General features: G+C 36.7%; 1 protein-coding gene across 9 annotated transcripts in view; it reads left to right on the top strand.

Moving 5' to 3' along the window:
- HELZ (helicase with zinc finger) overlaps window positions 1–21,181 on the top strand; it is a 176,363-nt gene extending 155,182 nt beyond the window's left edge. For all 9 annotated transcript variants that reach the window (XM_031657722.1, XM_031657728.1, XM_031657725.1 and 6 more), the window contains 2 exons: window positions 5,528–5,780; window positions 13,044–21,181. In XM_031657722.1, the coding sequence (XP_031513582.1) occupies window positions 5,528–5,780; window positions 13,044–13,378 (588 nt within the window). In that variant the 3' untranslated portion in view covers window positions 13,379–21,181. The remainder of the gene's footprint in view (window positions 1–5,527; window positions 5,781–13,043) is intronic.

The following is a 21,181-nucleotide window of genomic DNA, read 5'->3' as shown; positions in this document are numbered from 1 at the left end:
TTGGGAGTTTTGTGTATATCACAGGATGTATTGCCTGGCAGGCCTTTCGCTGGGGACGTTTTAGTGCTTGAATCCATGTGGAGGACTTCGTTTTTCCTGGATTTTTGCTTGTCTGTCTCCTTATCTTTTTGTCTGTATTGTAGGTACCTGGCTGGCTGTGTCCAACTAGTTGTAGGGAGGAGTATAATATGAGTCTGGCTGTTTCCTGTATAGTCTTTCACTTACCCCCCAATTTTATCCCTTCATCTTCCTTTCATTTTATATTAGTTGGCATTTCTTAGGCGCAAGCCTCCGTGGAATTCTGCTAGGTGAATTGTTTCCCTTCTTGGGTGGTAGCTGTAATTTCATTCTTCTTCCACAGACACCATTCCTCCATCCAGTCTCCATGTATTCTGGAAATGTGTCCTCTATTGATGACCAGTCTCATGGTCTTGATTGTTGTATATCTTTTATATTCATTTATTATTATTTTAGTGGAGTCTTGGGCCAATAGCCACCATTAACTGGGAATCATGCTTTTAAAAAATGATTTTATAGTTTATCAAGTGCTTTTCAATAGATTACATCACATGAACCCATAGATATGAACCCACAGATATTACTGTTGTAAACTACAGTTTATTCATCACACGTTATCTGGCTTGTTAATAAATGGATTATTTTTAATCTTATAGTGATAGTCCTCTCCTTGCACCATCCTAGTTTTTTCTCTCTAGGAAACTGTACGTATGTAGCAAACTGTAGCATATTGCTTTAAGCAGAAAATAATTTGAGGGGGAGCTAAATTGAAATAAGTTAGTAGACCCTAAGTGTTCTATAATCAAGGATTTCTTCCTCAAATCTTGGGGAAATTAAATAGATTAGTTTTAAGTAAATGAAGAAAAAAATGCAGCTTATTAAATCTCATAAGAGTGTTAATGACATGGAAAGATATCGATGATATTTCAATGAAAAATTACCAGGCATTATGTAATGTCTCATTTTAAATTATATGTTTAAAGATGTAGCTAATACCCAGTTTTCCCACTTTAGCTATGTTAAGTTGATCACTGTGTTTCAGTGATCAGATGATGTCATTCTGATCTATTGATTTTTAAATTTCCCAGCAACCTTTCAGATTTTAGCAGCTGTTGATGGTAGTTGCTTAGATCTGTTGTTTCATTAGATACGGCAAAATGATTATTTAAAACTTCCTTGAATTTCTTTTTTATTTATTTTTCTTTTATAAAGGAGAACTTTTCCTCATTGAATATTTAATTACTACCTAAAATATAGTCTATATAGAAAGGGCAGGATAAATGTTTAATCCTTGCCCTTTATTAGTCAATTTTCAGAGTAATGAATTGAGGCCTTAGGCCTCAGGATGATCATTGAGGCTTTTTTTTCCCCTTCTTTTTGCACTTTGAATATTATTATTTGATATCATTATGTATTTGAATTTTTACTTTATTGTAGTCATTATACATTTTGACACCTTGTCCCCTATCTTTGACCAATGGAAGCTTCTTTATTAGAAATATTAGAAATGTTTTACATTGAGTGAAAATGGAAATACAGCCTGTCCTAATTTGTGTGATGCAGCTCAAGCTGTGTCAGAGGGAAATTTATAGCTTATATTAGAATTTAAATTTGTAGCTTATATTAGAATTTAATAAAAGCTTATATTAGAAAAGAAGTAAGATCTCAGATCAGTAATCAAAACTTTTACCCCAAGAAATTAGAAAAAGAAGAGCAAAATACATTCAAATCAAGAAGAGGGAAGGGAATTTCAAAGATGAGAACAGAATTTAATACAATTCAAAACAGAAAAGCAATAAAGGAAAATCGGTAAAACCCAGTTAGTTTTTCAAAAAGATTAGTAAAATTGATAAACCTTTAGCAAGATTGACGAAGACAAAAAGAGGATGCAAACTACCTATATTAGGAAGGAGACTGGGTCACTACAGACCCAGTAGACATTGAAAGGATGGTAATAAGGGAGTACTACAAACAACTCTGTGCACATACATTCAGCAACGTATATAAAATGAACCACTTCCTTAAAACCTCCCCGAAGATGAAATGGATGGCATATGGATAGTCTTGTAACTGTTAAAGAAATTGAATTTGTAATTAAAACCTTCCAAAAAAGACATCTCTAGGCCCAAATGGTTTTAGCATGGAATTCCTCCAAAAATATGAAGAAGAAAACCACCAACTTACACAATCTTTTCCAGAGAATAGAACACTTCTCGATTTATTGTGTATGGCCAGCATTACTCTGATACCAAAACTAGATAAAGGCAGTACAAAAAGAGAAAACCACAGATCCACTTCCATGAATATCAGTGTAAGCATCCTCAGCAAGACATTAGCCATTTGAATTTAGCAATATATGAAAAGAATAATGTACTATGACCATGGGGGGCTTATCTCTAGAATGCAAGTCTGGCGTGGTATTTGAAAATAAATTAATGTAATACACCATACTAACAATCTAAAGAGAAAAATCACACAATCATATCAGTAGACCTAGGAGAGAAACCACATGCATTTGACAGAATGCACTGTCCACTGATGATGAAACTCTTGGTGAACTAGAAATGGAAAGGAACTTCTTCACCCTGTTAAAGGGCATCTATAACAATCCTGCAGCTACCATCATACTTAATAGTGAGAAATTTAATGCTTCTAAGATTAGGAATAAAGCAAGACATTTGCTCTCAACATTCCTCTTCAACACTGTGCTGAAAGTCTTAGCCCCTGCAATAAGGCAAGAAAATAAATGGCATTAGGGATTGGGAAGGAAGAAATGAAGCTGTCTCCATTCACAGATGACATGGTTGTCAGTATAGAAAAAGCCCGAAGAATCTCCCAATTCCTTGGGAGATTCCTGTAACTAATGTGAATTTAGCAAGGTCACAAGATACAAGGTCAACACACAAAAATCAATCAATCTGTCTCTCTCTCATATATATATATATAATCTCCAATATATCTAATTTGAAAAGCATTAAAAAATTTTCCAGTTTCGGCTTTGCTTTTCTGACATTAAAAATTGATCATATTCATAACATAATTTGAAATTGAATTTCATATTTTATCTACACATTTATCTCTGTCAATAGCTATAGATAAGTTATACAATACTTCACTGGAGCCTGCTGTGCATGTCAGCTGAGTGATTACTTTGGATTTCAGTTTGGAAGATACAAATGATACACATTTTCTATAAAGTTTAATTGCATATTGTCTCTTATATCAGCCTTCCATTTCTTTCTGAGTTTAAGTTTTCTTCCTTTAAGCTTTCTGGTTCATATGTCTATTCATTGTAAAAAGGTTTTTGTTTATACTACTGGTTTGTGTATGTCCATTATTTAATGAAAAGGGGCTTATAAAGTTAACCCGTGAAATTCACGAGATTATATTGAGTGTTCTGTGTCACCAGGAGACTTGGTTATCATAACCTCCTCTTTCTGAGCCCATACCCAACGTTAGTTTTGTACTTTGGTATTCACATATGAAAACTTTAGAAGGTAATCCCCTGAAGATTGTGACTAAACACTCAGAGGATAGTCATAAAAAGAAATACTACATTTCAATTTTAAGAGCTAATTGTCTTCATTACAAACCTCAATTAAAAAAAAAAAAAAGACGCACTGCACAGCCATTGTGATCCAGGGTTGTCAGGCATAGAGCACACTGTGCAGTTTAGAAAGGTTACTTATTCCACTCACTGCCGTAATTTAATGCCTTAGACAAAGAAATTTCAAATGTGCTGATTACATTCCTAGTCGACACTAAATTAATTTGGATGGTTAATATTCTAGAAAACCAAATCAAATTCATAGTGATTTGACCATTGAAAACAATTGCCTTTAAAGCAGAGTAAAATTAAACATGAATTGAGATACTATGCTTAGAAACAGATCTATAAAATTTCATGAAAAAAGAAATTAATTAGATGGCAGCACTACCTCTTGCCTTCCTCCATTCAATAGCTAAGACTTTGGAAATGGAGGCACTCAAAACTTAATAGTGAGAGAAGTGTTCTCCTCCCCACTTTCCTGCCTCTCTGCACAAGGGCAGCCAGTCCAGACCCATTTTCTTCCCTAGTTTATATCCTAGTGGTTCCATCTACTTTGACTTAATACTCTCAGTGCTTACCCCCACAATTTTCACATTTAATTGGCTTGATAATGTCTGCTTGTGCTATTTTATATTTCCAGAAGCCATCCTGTTATTGCTGTGCCAATTCATCTCTCTGCCTTCTTTTTAATCCAACCTCCAGTTCCTGATTTTCAATTATTGCTAACAACAGTGGTGAAAGTACAGTTTCTGAGAGTCATAATTGACTGTAGACTGAACAGCAAATTTATTATTTGCTATCCAAAAAAGAAAAGAGGAAAAAGAAAGGGGCAATGAAACACCAATCCCATTCTGTCATTTGAGACTGAACATGGAATTTTATCTTTATATATTTAAAATAATTATATAGCAGTGAACCCTTCCTGTGTGCCAAGAACTGTTGTAAATGCTATGCATCCTTATTTAATTCTCCCAACAATCCCAAGATGTGGGGACTGTGGGTAATTCATGTTACAAAGAAGTTAAATCAATTGCCCAAGGTGACACTGCCAATAAAAGTCGGAGTCTGAAGTCTAACACAGACAGTCTGGCTTTAGATGGAGACGGGTGCCTAACCACTGCTGTACACTGCCTTGCCGTTAGAATTGACTCTGAATATTGATCACAAGAATCTGGCAAGAACAAATTGAACAGCACTTGGGTAACTATAAAAAAATTTTGACATGGCTGCCACATAGATCTTGTTGGAAGGGTTAAAGGAATTTGGCTTGTGCAAATACAGGGAGTTTAGGGAGGAGAAAATATACTAAGTTAATTCGGTTTCAAACATATAAAATTTTTTTTTGAATAAATGAATGAGTATTCTGTGTCCTTTGAAGTTTGACTAAAAGAAATGCAGTGGAGTCTAGTCAAGAGTACTTATGTTGGACAGGAGGAATCACATCTTGCCCTCAGGTCTAAAGAAAAACAAATTGTGATGTTATAAAGGAAGGACCCAAGAGATAAGTCTAGAATAGATGACTCTGCTCAAGAGGGCCATGACTCAATCGACTATACTTTACCCATTTAATTTTGATCGGATTTGCGCCTTCATGCTTTTTCTTAATCTACTATTTAAAATGTCAATAGAATTTTAGAACTGAAAATAACTACTTCAGTTCCCATATTCTACAGATAAGAAAACAGAATCAGAAATCAGACATGTATTGTCAGGACTATGCAGTGAGGAACAGAACTGAGTTTTGAGCCCAGGTCTTCTGACACCATGTCCAGAGCCTAGCCTGCCCCCTCCCCAACCCTTTTTCTTTTTGGTGGAAGTAGGGTGGAGGGAGGGTTTCACAGTCACAGAGTATTCTTGAGAATTTTTACTTTATATAGTGAGATTGCTATGGAGCGAAGAGAGAGAGGACTATGGCACAAGGTGCACTGATTTATGAAATGTTATTTTTTCTTTGTGTAGTATGAGCCCAGAGGACCTGGTCGGCCCTTGTACCAAAGAAGAATCTCATCTAGCTCAGTTCAACCTTGTTCTGAAGAAGTAAGCACTCCTCAAGACAGTCTGGCTCAGTGTAAAGAGCTTCAGGACCACAGTAATCAATCTTCTTTCAACTTTTCATCCCCGGAGTCCTGGGTAAACACCACCTCATCTACTCCTTATCAGAACATTCCGTGCAATGGATCCAGCAGGACAGCTCAGCCCAGAGAGTTGATAGGTAAGACATAGTTGGTGGCTAAAACTAATCTCTACTTCTCAGCTCCCGGATATCTGTGGAATTTTTGGTTTTTTTTCCTTCAGGGCTGAGGGGGGCAAGTGGGAGTTGGTTAGATTAATATGTTTTCAAGGATTTGTTGTCAGTAAAGTGTTGACAATTTGCTATATAATAGAGTTTGGCCACGAGAGAGACCAGTAAAGTCTAACATTTTGAGATTTAGGAATCCTGTGTTTATTCCTTTATTCTGATAAACTGTAGAACTTCATGGCTAAAGAACAAAAAAGGCATAGAAAGAGATTGGAATGGATAAGACACTCTAAACTTGTACTGTCTGATGGAAAATCTAGAGTCTTCCTCTTTAGCCTTAAAGATGAATGCACTTTGATCTTTCCTCTGTTCTCTTTTTTATATTGAATATAAAGAAACTAATTATATTGCTTGAATTCTCTAATTCCTTCTCTTTGTATGCTGTAGACGTTGATCTTTGTGAACAAGTGTGAGATCTTTGTGTGGTGAATTTTTGCCCAGTAGCATCAATTTTTTATTTGAAACAAATTTTGTTCATCTTTAGAATGTGAATCTATTGTTTCCATAACTGGCCCATTTTTGAGTATGTGCCATGCAAGCATATTTTTAGAACAATAGACGTGGTAGAGAAAAAAAATTTTTTTAAAGCTTTTGCTTTTATTTCCTGGCAAAAGACATTGTCATTTTAATCTTTAGACATTTGTTAGTACCTGTTAGGAGTAAACTGCTGTATTTTGCCTCAGGTTGCTTTGTCTTTTGTTGTTGTTGTTTTTGAGATAGGGTCTCACTCTGTCGCCCAGGGTGGAGTGCAGTAGTGCAATCTCGGCTCACTGCAACCTCCACACCCCAGGCTCAAACGATCCTCCTGCCTCAGCCTCCCAAGTAGCTGAGACTATAGGCATGTGCCACTATGCCTGGCTAATTTTTGTGTTTATTTTTGTGGAAATGGGGTTTCGCTGTGTTTCCCAGGCTGGTCTCAAACTCCTGAACTCAAGCGATCTGCCCACCTCGGCCTCCCAAAGTGCTGGGATTACAGGCATGAGCCACTGTGCCTGATTGCTTTGTCACTTTTTTGTTTGTTTGTGAGACAGAGTCTCACTCTGTCACCCTGGCTGGAGTGCAGTGGCGCATTCTTAGCTCACTGCAGCCTCCGCCATCCGGGCTCAAGTGATTCTCCTGGCTCAGCCTCCCAAGTAGCTGAGATTGTAGGCACGCACCACCATGCCCAGCTAATTTTTGTATTTTTAGTAGAGGCGGGACTTCACCATGTTGGCCAGGCTGACCTCAAGTGATCCACCTGCCTTGGCCTCCCGAAGTTCTGGGATTACAGGTGTGAGCCTGCTTTGTCACTTTCAAACCATAAGTAGTATAAATACACTGGTATAAATACACTCATGTTATATTTGAATTTCCTGGCAAACATCTACATTACAAATCAGTGATGATAATTTGTTACTTTTTTGGTTATTATAATTTTTTTAAAGATAACATCATTTCTCTTCTTTTTCTTTCTTTTTTTTTTTTTAACCTAAGTTTTAGGATAGCTTTTGGCCAAAATTAATAAAAAGCTGACCCAAGCTGATAAGGTAGAAAGTTCCTGAGCAAATGCTCATGTCATTTATGGTATCATTTCTGCAAATATGAAGTCATTATTTTCTTCATTGCTTGGAGACGTACTGTGGTATTTTTAAATTGAAAGTATCACTCAGTTAGGCATTAAAAAATTAATTCAAATCATGAGTGTCCTGAAGCACAACTTCTTGTTTATCAATTTTTTATTTTTAGAGAATTGTAGTAGTGGTATCAGACATAAAATAATTACATGAGAGAGACTTCTTACTGAAGTTAGAAATTTATTTCCTGAGCTTGAAGAAAACCGTTTATATTATATTGGTTTGAAATTTTAAAAAGATCATTGTGTTTGATATGGATATCAGTTTACAATTAAGCTGTAAGCCTAAAATAGAAACTCCATCTTTGGCCTTTTTAAACTTTGAATTTCCCATTTTAACACTGAATGCACTTTAGGCTCTTAGTAAATGCTTGTGAAGAAAGGAGATAATGAAACTAGATTCTGTGCAATTAAGGGGGTGACCCAGTTGCATTGCAGAGGGTGGGGAGTCGCTCCTCCAACACAGGTATGTTTGGTTTCTGTTCACTTACCTGGTGACAAGACATACTTTAGCAGACATTTTCTTTTAATGCATGGGATGAAAATTTTAGAGTAGAGATGTGTTTTTTGTTTTGTTTTGTTTTTGAGATGGAGTCTTGCTCTTGACACCCAGGCTGGAGTGCAATGGCACCATCTCGGCTGACTGCAGCCTCTGCCTCCTGGGTTCAAGCAATTCTCCTGCCTCAGCCTCCTGAGTAGCTGGGATTACAGGAGCCTGCCTAATTTTTATATTTTTAGTAGAGACTGGATTTCGCCATGTTGGCCAGGCTGGTGCTGACTTCGTGATCTGTCCGCCTCAGCCTCCCAAAGTGCTGGGATTACAGGTGTGAGCCACCGCGCCCAGCTGAGATGTGTATTTTGAAAAATATTCGTTGTAAGACTAGTGAAATTCATAGTCTCAGAGAATGTTTTCTCTTATTGGGAATATATACATGATTAATTAGTAGCGATCTTGTATTCATGGTTAGACAAGGATGTAGGCATTAAGTTAAACTGCTTCTAAAATATTATTTTCTAAGTATTTATTTAATTGAAAAAATTTAAAACTAGGCTGGACATGGTGGCTCACAGTTGTAATCCCAGCACTTTGGGAGGCCAAGGCAAGTGGAACACCTGAGGTCAGGAGTTCAAGACCAGCTTGGCCAACATGGTGAAAAATTAGCCAGTTGTGGTGATGCGTGCCTGTAATCCCAGCTACTTGGGGGCTGAGGCAGGAGAATCACTTGAACCCGGGAGGCGGTGGTTGCAGTGAGCCGAGATCACACCACTGCCCTCCAGCCTGGGCAACAGAGCAAGACTCCGTCTCAAAAAAGACAAAACAAACAAACAAAAAAAACCAGTTAAAACTAATTACATTGCTATGGAACAGAGAACATTGTTAAATAAGTCTTAATAAAGTAAATAAAAATAGTAAGTTCTTGAACAACCAAAGCCATGTTTATTTTATATATTATTTTAGACAGCAAAGAACATTTTTATATTGAAATATTTGTTAAATTGTTCTTGAAAGCAGTTGTTTAATTCACAAAATCAGTGACATTTAGAGGGAAAAGTGATAAATATACTAGAAAGATGTTAAATGCTTTAAAATCATTTTGAACAATATTATGAATTTTTAAAATTTTAAAATAGTACTATAAAATTAACATATTGAATAAAGAAAATACTCAAGCTAAAACGTGAAATATTTTCACCTTAACCTCTGAATTCTAGTTTTATGTTATATTGGACAGCTGTATTGCTGATGTTAACATGCTTTTGAAACTTTGTCATATTGAGTGTAAAGTAGCTTCCATCAGGTGTCACTAGTGTGTTTTAGAGGAAATGAACCATTGTGGTTTGAGTTTTAAAAAGAAATATTAGTGGGATTTCTTGTGGTTTCAGTTTTTTAGTTATTTTGAACTCAAGGATAGAGGTACCTTGCTAAATATTTGAAGATCAAATATCTGAGTTCATTCTATTTGATGATTGTCTTAAGCTACAGCTGATTGCAAGAAACAGAAACCAACCCAAAGTAGCTCAGGTAAAAATAGTTTTACTGGAATAAGGTCCAGGGAGGCCAGCTGGGTTGATGAGGGGAGCTGGATAGTTTTCTGGCCACTGTGTTTAAACCATGGAAGGTGCATAGCACAAAGTGCCTGGCCCATGGTAAATAGCCACGCCATGTGATGGTCTCAGCATCTCCCTCCAGGCCTATGGCTTCCTCTGTGTACCTGTTCCTTTGTCCTGCTTTTCTGTGAATTGGTCTTCTGATCACTGTACTCTTCTGTGTGTTTTAAGTAATCTAGCTAAAGGTCTCACTTTACCTCTCTGTCTGCACCCACGCCCCCACACCCCCCCCCCCGCCCCCACCTCACATACACATACTGAAATTTCTGGGAAAAGAAATCCAGCCCCATATGAATCAATTATGTTCCAGTGGGACACTTTCTTCCTGACATGAACACAAGGAAGGAAGAGACAGTCTCTGTGGCCCGCTAACCACAGGGCCATCAAGAAGCAGAGTGCCATACTCACAGAGCTCAGTGAAAAAGATGGCATGGTCCTCTCCCTCAAGGAGCTATCTAGTTTGGGAAATAAGATTAACATACATAAAGCAATAACAATCAATATTAAATGGCATAAAACTAAGTGCTAAATGTACAGTATAGACACTGTACCCTTAAAGATGGTGGAGTAGTTGGGAGAAAACTTTGTACAAGAGGAACTAACTCACCTCTCTGTTATCGCCCTCTGTTGTCTAATATTAACCTTTTACTACGTTCAGGGGAGACTAATGAGGAAATGCTTCCCATTTTTGTCCTTTCCTACCTGTATCAGTTAGGGTAAAGGCTAAGTCGTTGTCCCAAAGAGACCCCAAAGTACAGTGCCTTAAATAAGATAGAAACTTATTTTTCTTTCACCTAATTGGCTGGTTCACACTATCTGAGTAGCTTTGCTTCACAAAGTCATTGAAGGGCCCAAGGTCCTTCTACTGTGTCCCACTGTCCTCTAAAGGCTTGTCTTTGTTTGCGTAGTCAAAGCTAGGTTTCTGCCATGAAAGTGTTTCAAGGCAAGTGGCTTATCTTCAAGCTAGAGATGACACAGAAATTGCATGCACACTTTTGCTCATATCTAATTAAGCCAAGTTTAGTTACTTGGCCATACTCAGCTGCAAGGGAAGCTGGGAAATGTAGTTACTAGATGAGCAACCACGTGTCCAATTTAAGCTTAGTGTAGTGGGTGGGGTTTCTGTACCTAAAAGGAAGCAGGGAAAGCACGGAAACCAAGAGATTGTTACTAGTCTCTCCTATGCCCTCCTAGTCTTTCCCCACCTGTTTAAATCCTTCAGGACTCATCCCCGGTTTCATCTTCCCTGTGTAGATTCCCTCCTGGCTCTCCCAGAACTCCCTTAGAACCTATCAGCATTCATTGTTCCACTTCTATTGTTATTTAGCCTTGCCATGGGTTTCTATCTTATTTCCACAATAAAATGATAAGTTTTTGAAGGGCTGCTCTAACCAACTGTATACTTTCATGGGTATAGCACAGCAGTGAATACATAGTAAGTGCTCAATAAATATTTATTGGATTGAGATGGCAGTTTAAGGTTTTGGATGGGTAAATGGGCAAATTCCAGATATGAGAAGCAACCTGTGAGAAAGCAGGAAAAGCACACTGACCATGGCTCACCTGACTGTTTAATTAAATGGAAGGTCTGTGAGAATATCCAGAATTTATTTGAAAAGACGTAGAGGTGGAAAATAAGGAAGACTTCAAAGAGCAGAGAACGTAATTTATTATAGGGTCACAAAAAACTTAAAAAATACTGACACAGGAATAGAAACACAGTTCAGTGGAACATGAAGACTAGAAAGCCCAGATACAGATTTCAATGCACAAAAGAATTTAGTAATAATAGAAGTATGACCAGCATAGAAGGGATGGATTATTCAATAAATGATTATTTAATTAATTATTCAAGGGAAAAATAAATGAACAGTTATATCTTTAATGCCATATAACAAAATAAATTGCAGATAGATTATAAAATTTTAATTTGAAACAGGAAACCCTTAAAGATTCACAAAAAGATGTAAATATTTACCTGACTTTGCATAGGAACTAGTTCATGGATTTGCTTAGTAAAATCTAAAACATTTGTTGACAAAGTGGAAGCATTATAAATAACATTAAAAGGGAAATCACGAAACAGGTAAAAATATTTGCAACATGTGACAAAAGAATAGTATTCTTCATATGTAAAAAGTGCCTACAAAATAATAGGAAAAAACAGTAGAATAGTATGTCCAATAGAATAATGGACAAAGATAGTCTGCAAATAGGTAATAAACAGGGAAAAACTGTTCCTACACACCAACTATCAAGGAAATGCAAATTGTAACCACAACAAGATAATTATTTGCTTAATAAAATAGGCTAAGGTTTTAAACAGTCATAATGCCAGTGTTGTGATGGGGTATGGCAGTGGACAGACATGACTGGCTGAGTACACATGGGCAGCATCTTCCCGCGGAGCAGTTTGGCCACAGTTGTTAGAAGCTTTGGACACCTAGGGATTTATCCTAGGAAACAGCTGTGAAATACATGAATTCGTATAGCTCATACATCCCATTGTACACCTAGGCATTTATCCTGAGGAAGTAGCCATGAATATTTAGAAATATTTACCTGGAACATCACAGTCCAGAGAAGGGAAAAATTGACGATAATGAAAATTTCTAAAAATGAGACATTACCTAGGTAAGTTATGAAATACTCTAAATCCAGTACTTAGGGAAAAATAAAACAACAACTTAAGGCCTATCTCGGTATTCAGAAGTATGAATGACTTACTTTCTTCTTTGAACTTTTCTGAAATTTTCAAATTGTCCTCAGTGAATTTGTATTGTTTATAATCCAGTAAAATGTTATATAAAGTTTTAAAAGATTGAAAAGAAAAGCATTTATTTGAAAGCAAGCTATGGGTTTAGTGAGCAATAAAATTGGTTAGGAAAGATGGAGTCAAATTTTAAGGAACCTTGAAAGTCAGGCAGATTATAGGAAATGTGAAGTCATTTACAGTCCCCCCACACACACCTTATTCCGTGTTACTCAGTATATAATACAAGGAAGGGTAGCATTGTAAACAAATGGAATCCCATGGCACTGTTACTTAGCTCAGTAATAAAAGCTGTTTTGACCAGGAGTCTGGATATGCAGCTCCTTTTTATTTAAGAGAGAGCGTGTGCCTGTTTACAAACTATGAGCAGTTACTAGAATAAATATCAAAGTGTACAGTTACACAAACTACTTTATTTTTCAGCAAGCCTTCAGATTTGAACTTTAGTTTTTATATGTTAGCTATTCCACTTCTCATGGCTGTTTTATGTGTCTATAAGATAGAGACTTTTGGTTGGATGTGTTGTGATTTCAGCATTCTGTGGCAGAAGGTGTCTGTCCTTGTGGCTATACTGTCCCCGTGTTCCTGGAGATGAGAGCCAGTTCTGACACACTGAGTGAATGAGGCACATGAACATTGCTGGGCTCATCCTTAAATCAGTGTCACTGTTCTCTGCTTTTAGCGCCACCCAAGACTGTCAAACCCCCTGAGGATCAACTGAAGTCGGAGAACCTCGAGGTGTCCAGTTCCTTCAACTACAGTGTGCTGCAGCATCTCGGCCAGTTTCCACCCCTTATGCCCAACAAGCAGATCGCGGAATCAGCCAATAGCAGTAGCCCCCAGAGCTCTGCAGGGGGCAAGCCTGCCATGTCCTATGCCAGCGCTCTGCGGGCCCCTCCAAAGCCCAGGCCCCCTCCTGAGCAGGCCAAGAAGAGTAGCGACCCTCTGTCTCTCTTCCAGGAACTGAGCCTGGGAAGCTCATCTGGCAGCAATGGCTTTTACTCATATTTTAAATAATCACTTTTTTTTCCCCTCAAGGGAGAATGTTTTAATTTCTGTTTGTATCAGTAGAATTAAGGTAGTTGGACTTCATCTATAGATGCACAGTTCCCTTTGTTTTAATATTAAATATGTTCTCACTTAATTGCTTTGCTGCTAGACTTGCAACTAATTTTTTTAAAGTATATTCCATTATTTTGCATTTTTGATGTGTCAAAACTTTGACAGCTTTTATGTAGAATAAAAACAAATTTTTAAATTTGTGTATTGTTACATGTTTGCATCAAGCTAGCAGCCAAGAGGTTAATTGTGCAACTATTAAAAAAAAAAAAAAAAAAGTTTGTCTAAAATGTATTTAAAAAGAAAAAAAAATTGTAAGTAGCATTTACATTTATTCAATATATTACCATATGCTGGGTTTCTGTACCAGAAATGGCCAGTTGATGTACAAATGTATGTTATTTTTGCTTAAATTCATTTAATTTTTTTTTAAAATAAAGGGGCAGCATCTTCTAAGTACTTTATCAGCTTTTTTTTTTTTTTTTTTTTTTTTGTGACACGATGCTGCGTTCTAAAACTTTTATAGTTTTAGACTATGTATGATGTGTTGTTGTAATCTCCATCCACCATAGGATAGAGTTAAAGGCATTCTTTTTGCAGGCATATTTTGTATGCCACTGTTTTTTGAAATGTGAAAAAAACGTTGGCATACTTAGTTATTTTTTGGACAAGCTACACTTCAAGCTTGTTTTTAATGTTAATTTGATAGTGTGTTTTTTTTTTTTTTAAAACAAATCAAGAAGCTGAAAAATTTTTAGGATTGTTGGTGCTTAGTAGACTTGATAACTATTTTAAAAATGCGTGAATTTAGTACAATTCTTTTTTTCTCACTATGCATGTGTAAATGTTTGTAACCTGGCTTCCCTCTTCTCCAGTGGTATAAAGAATTGTGCCGCTTTAAGGTTTGGGTTTTTTTCCCTCCAGTAAAAATTTTGGTACCTTATTTGATGTTTACATTAAAATGTGACATTATATGTGGCAATTCAAATATTTTGCTAGCTGTCTTGTTTGAGGAAGACCATTAAAGAAGAAATATAATGTTTGTCAAAAATGTATCAAAATTCATCAGAATCTGGGGCAGAAAACTACCCTTGTTTTTCATGTCTTTCAATTCTTCTAAAATTCTCCTATTGAACTTGTACACAATATAAAATTTAATAAGCCATCTTAAATATTCTACCATCTAAAAATTGCTTTGAATGAATTTTGGTAAAATCCAAAGGAAAATATTTACCCTCTTGAAACTTTTGGTCTTGTCACACATTTAAAGCAATATATGTCCTTATTTTCCTGACCTAGTAATACTACTTTTGTATTTCAGAGGTATCTTGAAACTACAGTATAAACTTTTAAAAAATAATAAGACGAGGCTGGGAAACCTTTCAAATGAACCCAATCTTCCTGATGATCCATTCAAAAACAGGTTTTTGGAAGACCACTTTTGATAGGCCATCCTATAATCAAAGTACATTTTTTAAAAACCAGGTTGAGAAGTGGCAAAGGTAGAGAAAAATTACTGACATTTCTTCTATGATTGGAGTTTAGTTTATGTTGGCCAGCTACAGCCCCTTTTAATCCTCAGACAATTTGGGATAAAAGAGTGCCTTTGGTTAATGGTTAGCAAGCTCCAGGACAAGCGCCGCGTGCCTCTTTTATTCAGCTCTACCTTTCTGCTAAGAGTGCGGTTCATTTGTGTGTGGCTTCGCGTTACAGGCTGTGGGTCTCTGTGTAAGGTGGCAGACATAGACTTGTAAACTGCAGACGTGTTAATGGTTAGTATAAATCACAGTTGGAAAACTGAGCCAGCAAGTTCCAGCACCACACTTTCTCTGTATGATGTCAGATCACCACATTTAGCAATGTCAAATTTTACTCAACATACTTTAGTAGGAAGAAAAGAAGAAAAAGTTTTGCCATGTAGCTATGTACTTTTAAGTCTATGACAAAACTCAAGACATAATCTGAATGAAAATTAGATCTCCCCGATGTGAGGATGTTATCATTTTCCCATCAGTGATTATCCACCCCCCGGCCCCCACCCCAGTACACAGGACTACAACGCAAGCTAGATAAGTGTTCAAAAGCAATCTGATAATATGAAGACAGAATTGTCAAGTCAAGGCTTTCAGTTGACCCCTTGTCATGAGGTTATTGCCTAATTTTCTGTTTTCTATACTTGAATCTTTAAAAAATATCAGTTTTTAAATTATTTATATTTATATTTAGTTAAGGGTCATGGGGTCATGTATGCACCTCCATTACCTTATATAAATATGTTGATGATGGAAGCTTTGGATAAGGAGTCTATTAAGTTGTCATGACATCCTTGTTCTAAGCAGTTATTTCTAAAAACTAAAAATAATAGCTACTTATTGGCCCACCTCTCTGCTGTGAGTATATGAGTGCTCCTCATTCCTTATCATTTCCATAGCCAGTCAAGGATTCTCATGTTGCTTCCATCTGATACTCTTCTTAGATTCTGCATCAAATGCTTATTTTGACTTATAACAAGCTTATTCTTCCTCAGCATTACATAATGCCATCTTTGTAACCATGCTTTAAAGAACCTGCTCATTACGCATAGTATCTTAGAACATTTTGAACAAGTCTTGTGTAAGAATCATTGCAAGTTTCCATCAAAATGAGGCATGTCTCCTCAGTACAGCTGATGTTCTTTGGGTATTACTTGAGTAGTAGTAGCAAGTACCCATAAATCAGATTTATGAAACATAATTTATATACTAGGTTCAACCCTTATATATGCATATATATGTATAGTATATGTATATATGTATATAAATTTTTTTTTCCAGAAAACTTGATGATAGCGCTCAGATAATACCAAGTATTACCAGCCTCCATTTCTTCAGAACAGATTTTTTTCTAAGTGAGGTTAATTATTCACATAATGTCTTTTTACGTCTGTGTCCTTTGTGTCACTCTGAAGTTTTCTTTTTCTTGCCAGGATATTTTGTTTCACTTTTTAATTTCAGTGCTACTTGAGATTTTCCTTTTTTTAACCTTAAAGACCGTATTTTAGATGATAGAGTTTGTAAAGTAGAGCCTTCATGCTGAAAAACTTCTTTTCATGATCTAAAAATGGTATTTTGTTACGATTTGAAGAATCTCATTCCGTGTAACATGGATATTTTCTGGTGTGTTTTTAAAGGGGCTTTTGGTTGTCATTTGGACATATGCTTTGCCAAAATGTTACAGCAGAACTTTGTTTTTGATTAATCAGTAGTTAATTATTGACCATTTAAACTAACATGACCTTAATTTTCCTTTCCTCACACAGATATGCTTTCTATCCAGGTCATTTTTTACACGTGAAATAACAAACTGCTTTGTGTAGGTTTTTTTTTTTTTTAATCATCAGATTTTAGAATAAGTTTAGGTTCGATGTAAACATCAACTGGTCTTTTCAGTTCAGAGAACTGCAGAATACGTACAATAAGCAGAATTCCCACTGAATAAGCATTACCTAATTAAACATAGCAATTTCTAAGACCTATTTATGAAAATACTCTCCTCTTTTATGGAGGCAATGGAGCTGCTGAGAAAGCTAACTGAATTTCCCAACTTTGGGATAATTAATATATAGTATTGTGTTGCTCTAGTGTAGTTGATTTTATGTGTTTAATATTTTTCATGTCAAGAGCAAAGCTGCAGACGTAAAAGGTATTTCTCTAGCCCCCTTAGCTACAGCGAGCCACCTTTGTTAAGAGTTCAGGGTGTGAAGAACAATTTCAAGATAAATTTTAGTATTTCAACTATCGTTATTAAGAAAATTAGACTTACTGAAATACTCATTTAAAAACAGACACCTTCTATAGCATTGTTTTATAGTGGAGTTGTTTTTAAAAAGGGAATCCCAGAAAGAATCTATAAAAATACAAGGTTAAAACTTTAAATGTATTGAAAGATACAAATTGGTGCTTTCAGATGTTATGTAGGCTAGCCATCGTTTTTTGTTTTTTTCCCTCCAGCTCCTCAATGATAGTAATTTGTCTTTTATGATTTACCAGACATTATTTCTTGCTTACCATCCCCTTAACATATGAAAATCCTTAATTTCTACTGTCACGCTATATGTCTTCCTGAATCTCAAGGTATAAATGTCTTAATGGATCTGATTTGTCTCCACTCTTTGCCATCTGATCCACATTCAAACCGTCTAGAAATTAGAAAGAATAGCTAATGTTCTAACTATGATTTCTGGTTCAAAATATCCCGTAGTGGTGCCAATCACTTATAAAGACACCATCTCGATCTTGAAAGAGTAACTGGCATGTTAGTCTTGAAAGCGCTCGTTATGATACGCTCCTCAGATTTCCCATCTGCTTGAGGATGGACATTTATTAGCTGAGACTTTAAAACTGCTAAAGTCATACTTTCTACTTTCATACCTGTTTAATTAGTAATGTCAAGACCATTGTTGCAAGAAGTGAATCTTATTAAACACATTGTTACTACTTTAAACTAGAATATGAGGTTCAAGAGATTTCAAAACAATTGTAACATTTAAAATTTTTGAACCAATTGAAAATGTCTACTTTGGAGTGAACTTTAAGGAAACAGTCACCGGAGTTTCTAAAAATTTTGGGGAGGGAGGTACCTAATAGAAGAATCTAGACTTAGAAATGTGAACTGTGTTTAAATTCCAAACCCAGTTCTGCAGTGGTCGTCTAAAGCGTCTAAAACTGGAGTGTTAAGAAAACCCAGAGACATTCATATAGTTTCAGTTATCAGAGTATTAGACCAGATTTTATTTGCAATTTGTTCAACAGAGAGATTTTTATTTTGATACAGATATTAAGCATAAAGCATAGTAAGTTTTATATAATTCTATGAGTTCATTAAACAATATTATGAAATTTTCATTATGTTCGTGGGGAGTCTTTTTAACTGTTTCTACCTCATATATGAGGTCTCTTCTGTATTTTACTTTGCATACTAGCATGTGATTGCCTGCCTTAGAACTATGTAGAGGAGGGGAAATCAATATTACCTTTTAAGAAATTTTTGATTTTATGAAGTGTTTTCATTAATACTTTTTTAATGTTTAAGAAGTAAAGGGGAAAGGGTGGCAAATTACATAGGTTGCAACACAGAGTAGAAGTCATATAGTACTATTTACAAATCTGTCCTGTTTTAAGATTTTAGAATTGTGAACAGGATGGAGCAATGGTTCTTAAACTTTAGCCAGTATCAGAATTGCCTTGTGGTCTTGTTAAAATTCAGATAGCTGGATCCACCCCCAGCATTTCTGATGTTGGTCTGGAGCCTGATAATTTGCATTTCCAACAAGTTTCCAGGCGATGCTGATGCTGCCAGTCTAGGAACCACACTTTGAAAATCACTGGTCTGATTCTCACGGTTTGAAAGTCTCAGAGACCTTCAGAGTCTGAATGTCTTTTCAACCATGCATTTATTTTCTCAGTGTAAAAAACTGATCTCTGGAGACATTTTTATAAATCTGGTGCCATGAGTGGAACATTTGTGGAGAAAGGTCTCCAGGGAGCGACAGGCCCTTGGATTGGCCACCGTCCCTCCTCCCTCTCACCCCTGCTGGGATCTGCACTGCTCTTCCGCAGTAGGGTGAAGGAGCTCTTTGGTTTTAGGGTGGGTCTGCTTTTGTGTACACTGCTGCCTGGGCATTGGTCTAGAAGCTGTGCATTTGTTTGGTGTGCTTAGAGTCAATCTTGATCCACATGCATGGAAGTGAGAATCCTGGAAAGAAGCCATCAGAATGCCATGAGAATGCACCTAGCATGTATCGAGGCACTGAGTGCAGCAGTCCCTGTCCTACGATGGCAATGGCCTGGAGCATCGAAAACAACAGATAATCCTTAAATAATAGTCTTGTTTTGTTTTGTTTTGTTTTTTGGGACGGAGTCTTGCTCTGTCACCCAGGCTGGAGTGCAGTGGCGTGATCTAGGCTCACTGCAACCTCCGCCTCCTGGGTTCAAGTGATTCTCCTGCCTCAGCCTCCCGAGTAGTTGGGACTACAGGTGTGCGCCACCACACCCAGCTAATTTTTGTATTTTTTAGGAGAGACGGGGTTTCACCATGTTGGCCAGGATGGTCTCCATCTCTTGACCTCATGATCTTGCCTGCCTTGGCTTCCCAAAGTGCTGGGATTACAGGCATGAGCCACCGCGCCCGGCCAATGTTTAGTTTTTATGGTTATTTTTTTTTTGGGCGGGGGGAGGGTGGTGAGGGCAAAGGATTTGTTTTTCAAATTATGTGTTTCTCAGGTTAACGAAGTTATTTTAGATTCTCTGGCATGCCAGCAGGTGTTAGAGAGAGCCTGAAGTGTTATATATGGCAGAAAATAAATGTCTCTGATTACTTTGCTACCTTTAAAAAAAATCTATGTGTGTTTGCAAAACAGCCTAGGGGGATCTGCCACCTGCACAGCATGGATTATTCATAAGTCATAGATGCACATGTATGGGCACTTATTTTTGAGAAAGAAACTGCCTATAATATAATAAACCTGTCAGGTCTTTGGGTAGTTTTTAATTTGTGTGTTGTTGCTGTGTTATCTGGACTGCATCTTGGGGGGTATTGGGCTCTGCTTCTGGTTTTTAGTTTGGCTTTGAATTTACTGAGATACTAGAAAGACAAAAAAAATATCTATTTTTAAGGTAATAGAATACAGAATGACTTAGGTGTAAAAGTACACGTGAAGACCGTCGTAGAATATACAGCTTTCCTTCCTGCTGAAAAGGCTCGCTAACCTTCGGAGAGGATTGTTTATATTTTCAGCCTAGGTTCCTTTATGCAGTCCCAACTTAGGGGGAGCTTTGGTTTATTTACACTTCGCTTTGCACGATACCTTGTATGCGAAGACCTCTTTATATCTTTCATTAGGTCAGAGGGCTCTTTGTCCTGGTTGAAGTCCCAAAGTGTCAGTGCAGCTGAGAATGTCTCTCAGCCTCCCCCTTTACAGAGGAAGGGTCCTGGATTTTCATAAATCCAGACCATGCCTGCTTCCTATAAATCCATGTATATGACATTGTACTGTATCTGATTCCTGTGCCAGTCATCTGACTTGATCCTTTAAACCCCATAAAGGTACTGGCTATATGTAGTAGTTGTATCCTAGGTAAATATGGTGATTAAAATACTTCTCTTCTAAATTATAAAGATAATGAGTTCTGCATTTTATTAAAGGGTCCTGTTATTAGTGACACAGGATTTTTTTTTTTTAATGCTTCATACATATAGTTCTTATCTAAACTTGTTCAGCTAACTTCGTAGATCAGTTACTTAGCAAATTCATACTGGGTCTTATTTTGGGAAGTCTTCCTGAGGGAAGCTGTACAAAATTGAGGTGGTCAGGTTCATCTCTTCAAAGTACCAGTTATACAGCCATCTAAATAAGCATAATTTGTGGCAAAATTATAACAATGTTTTTTCTTTGCAGTAAACGATACCTCATCTAAGAGGCTCTAATACCTAAAGAGTTTATCCTTAAAAGGAAAAGTGACTTTGTACCATAAAATAACCCCAAAGCCACTCTCTAGGGTTTTTATTTTCTTCTTTCTTTGTCTTTATCTTTTCTAACTTAGTTTTGGAATTACGTTAGCTACTTTGGTTCCATAGAACAAGTTTTCAACTTGGGGTCTACAGTTCCTACAGTGTGCTCATTGTCTCAGTGAAGTTCTTTTGTTTTCAAAGATTCATGGTAACACAAAATGTATTTTACTGCTACAACTAAAATGTATTTATAATAAAATGCCTTTTTAATAA

The sequence above is a fragment of the Papio anubis genome, chromosome 17 (assembly GCF_008728515.1).
Source record: "Papio anubis isolate 15944 chromosome 17, Panubis1.0, whole genome shotgun sequence".
NCBI lineage: Eukaryota > Metazoa > Chordata > Mammalia > Primates > Cercopithecidae > Papio > Papio anubis.
The sequence above is the reverse complement of the archived record's forward strand: the minus strand, read 5'-3'. Positions and strand labels throughout refer to the sequence as shown.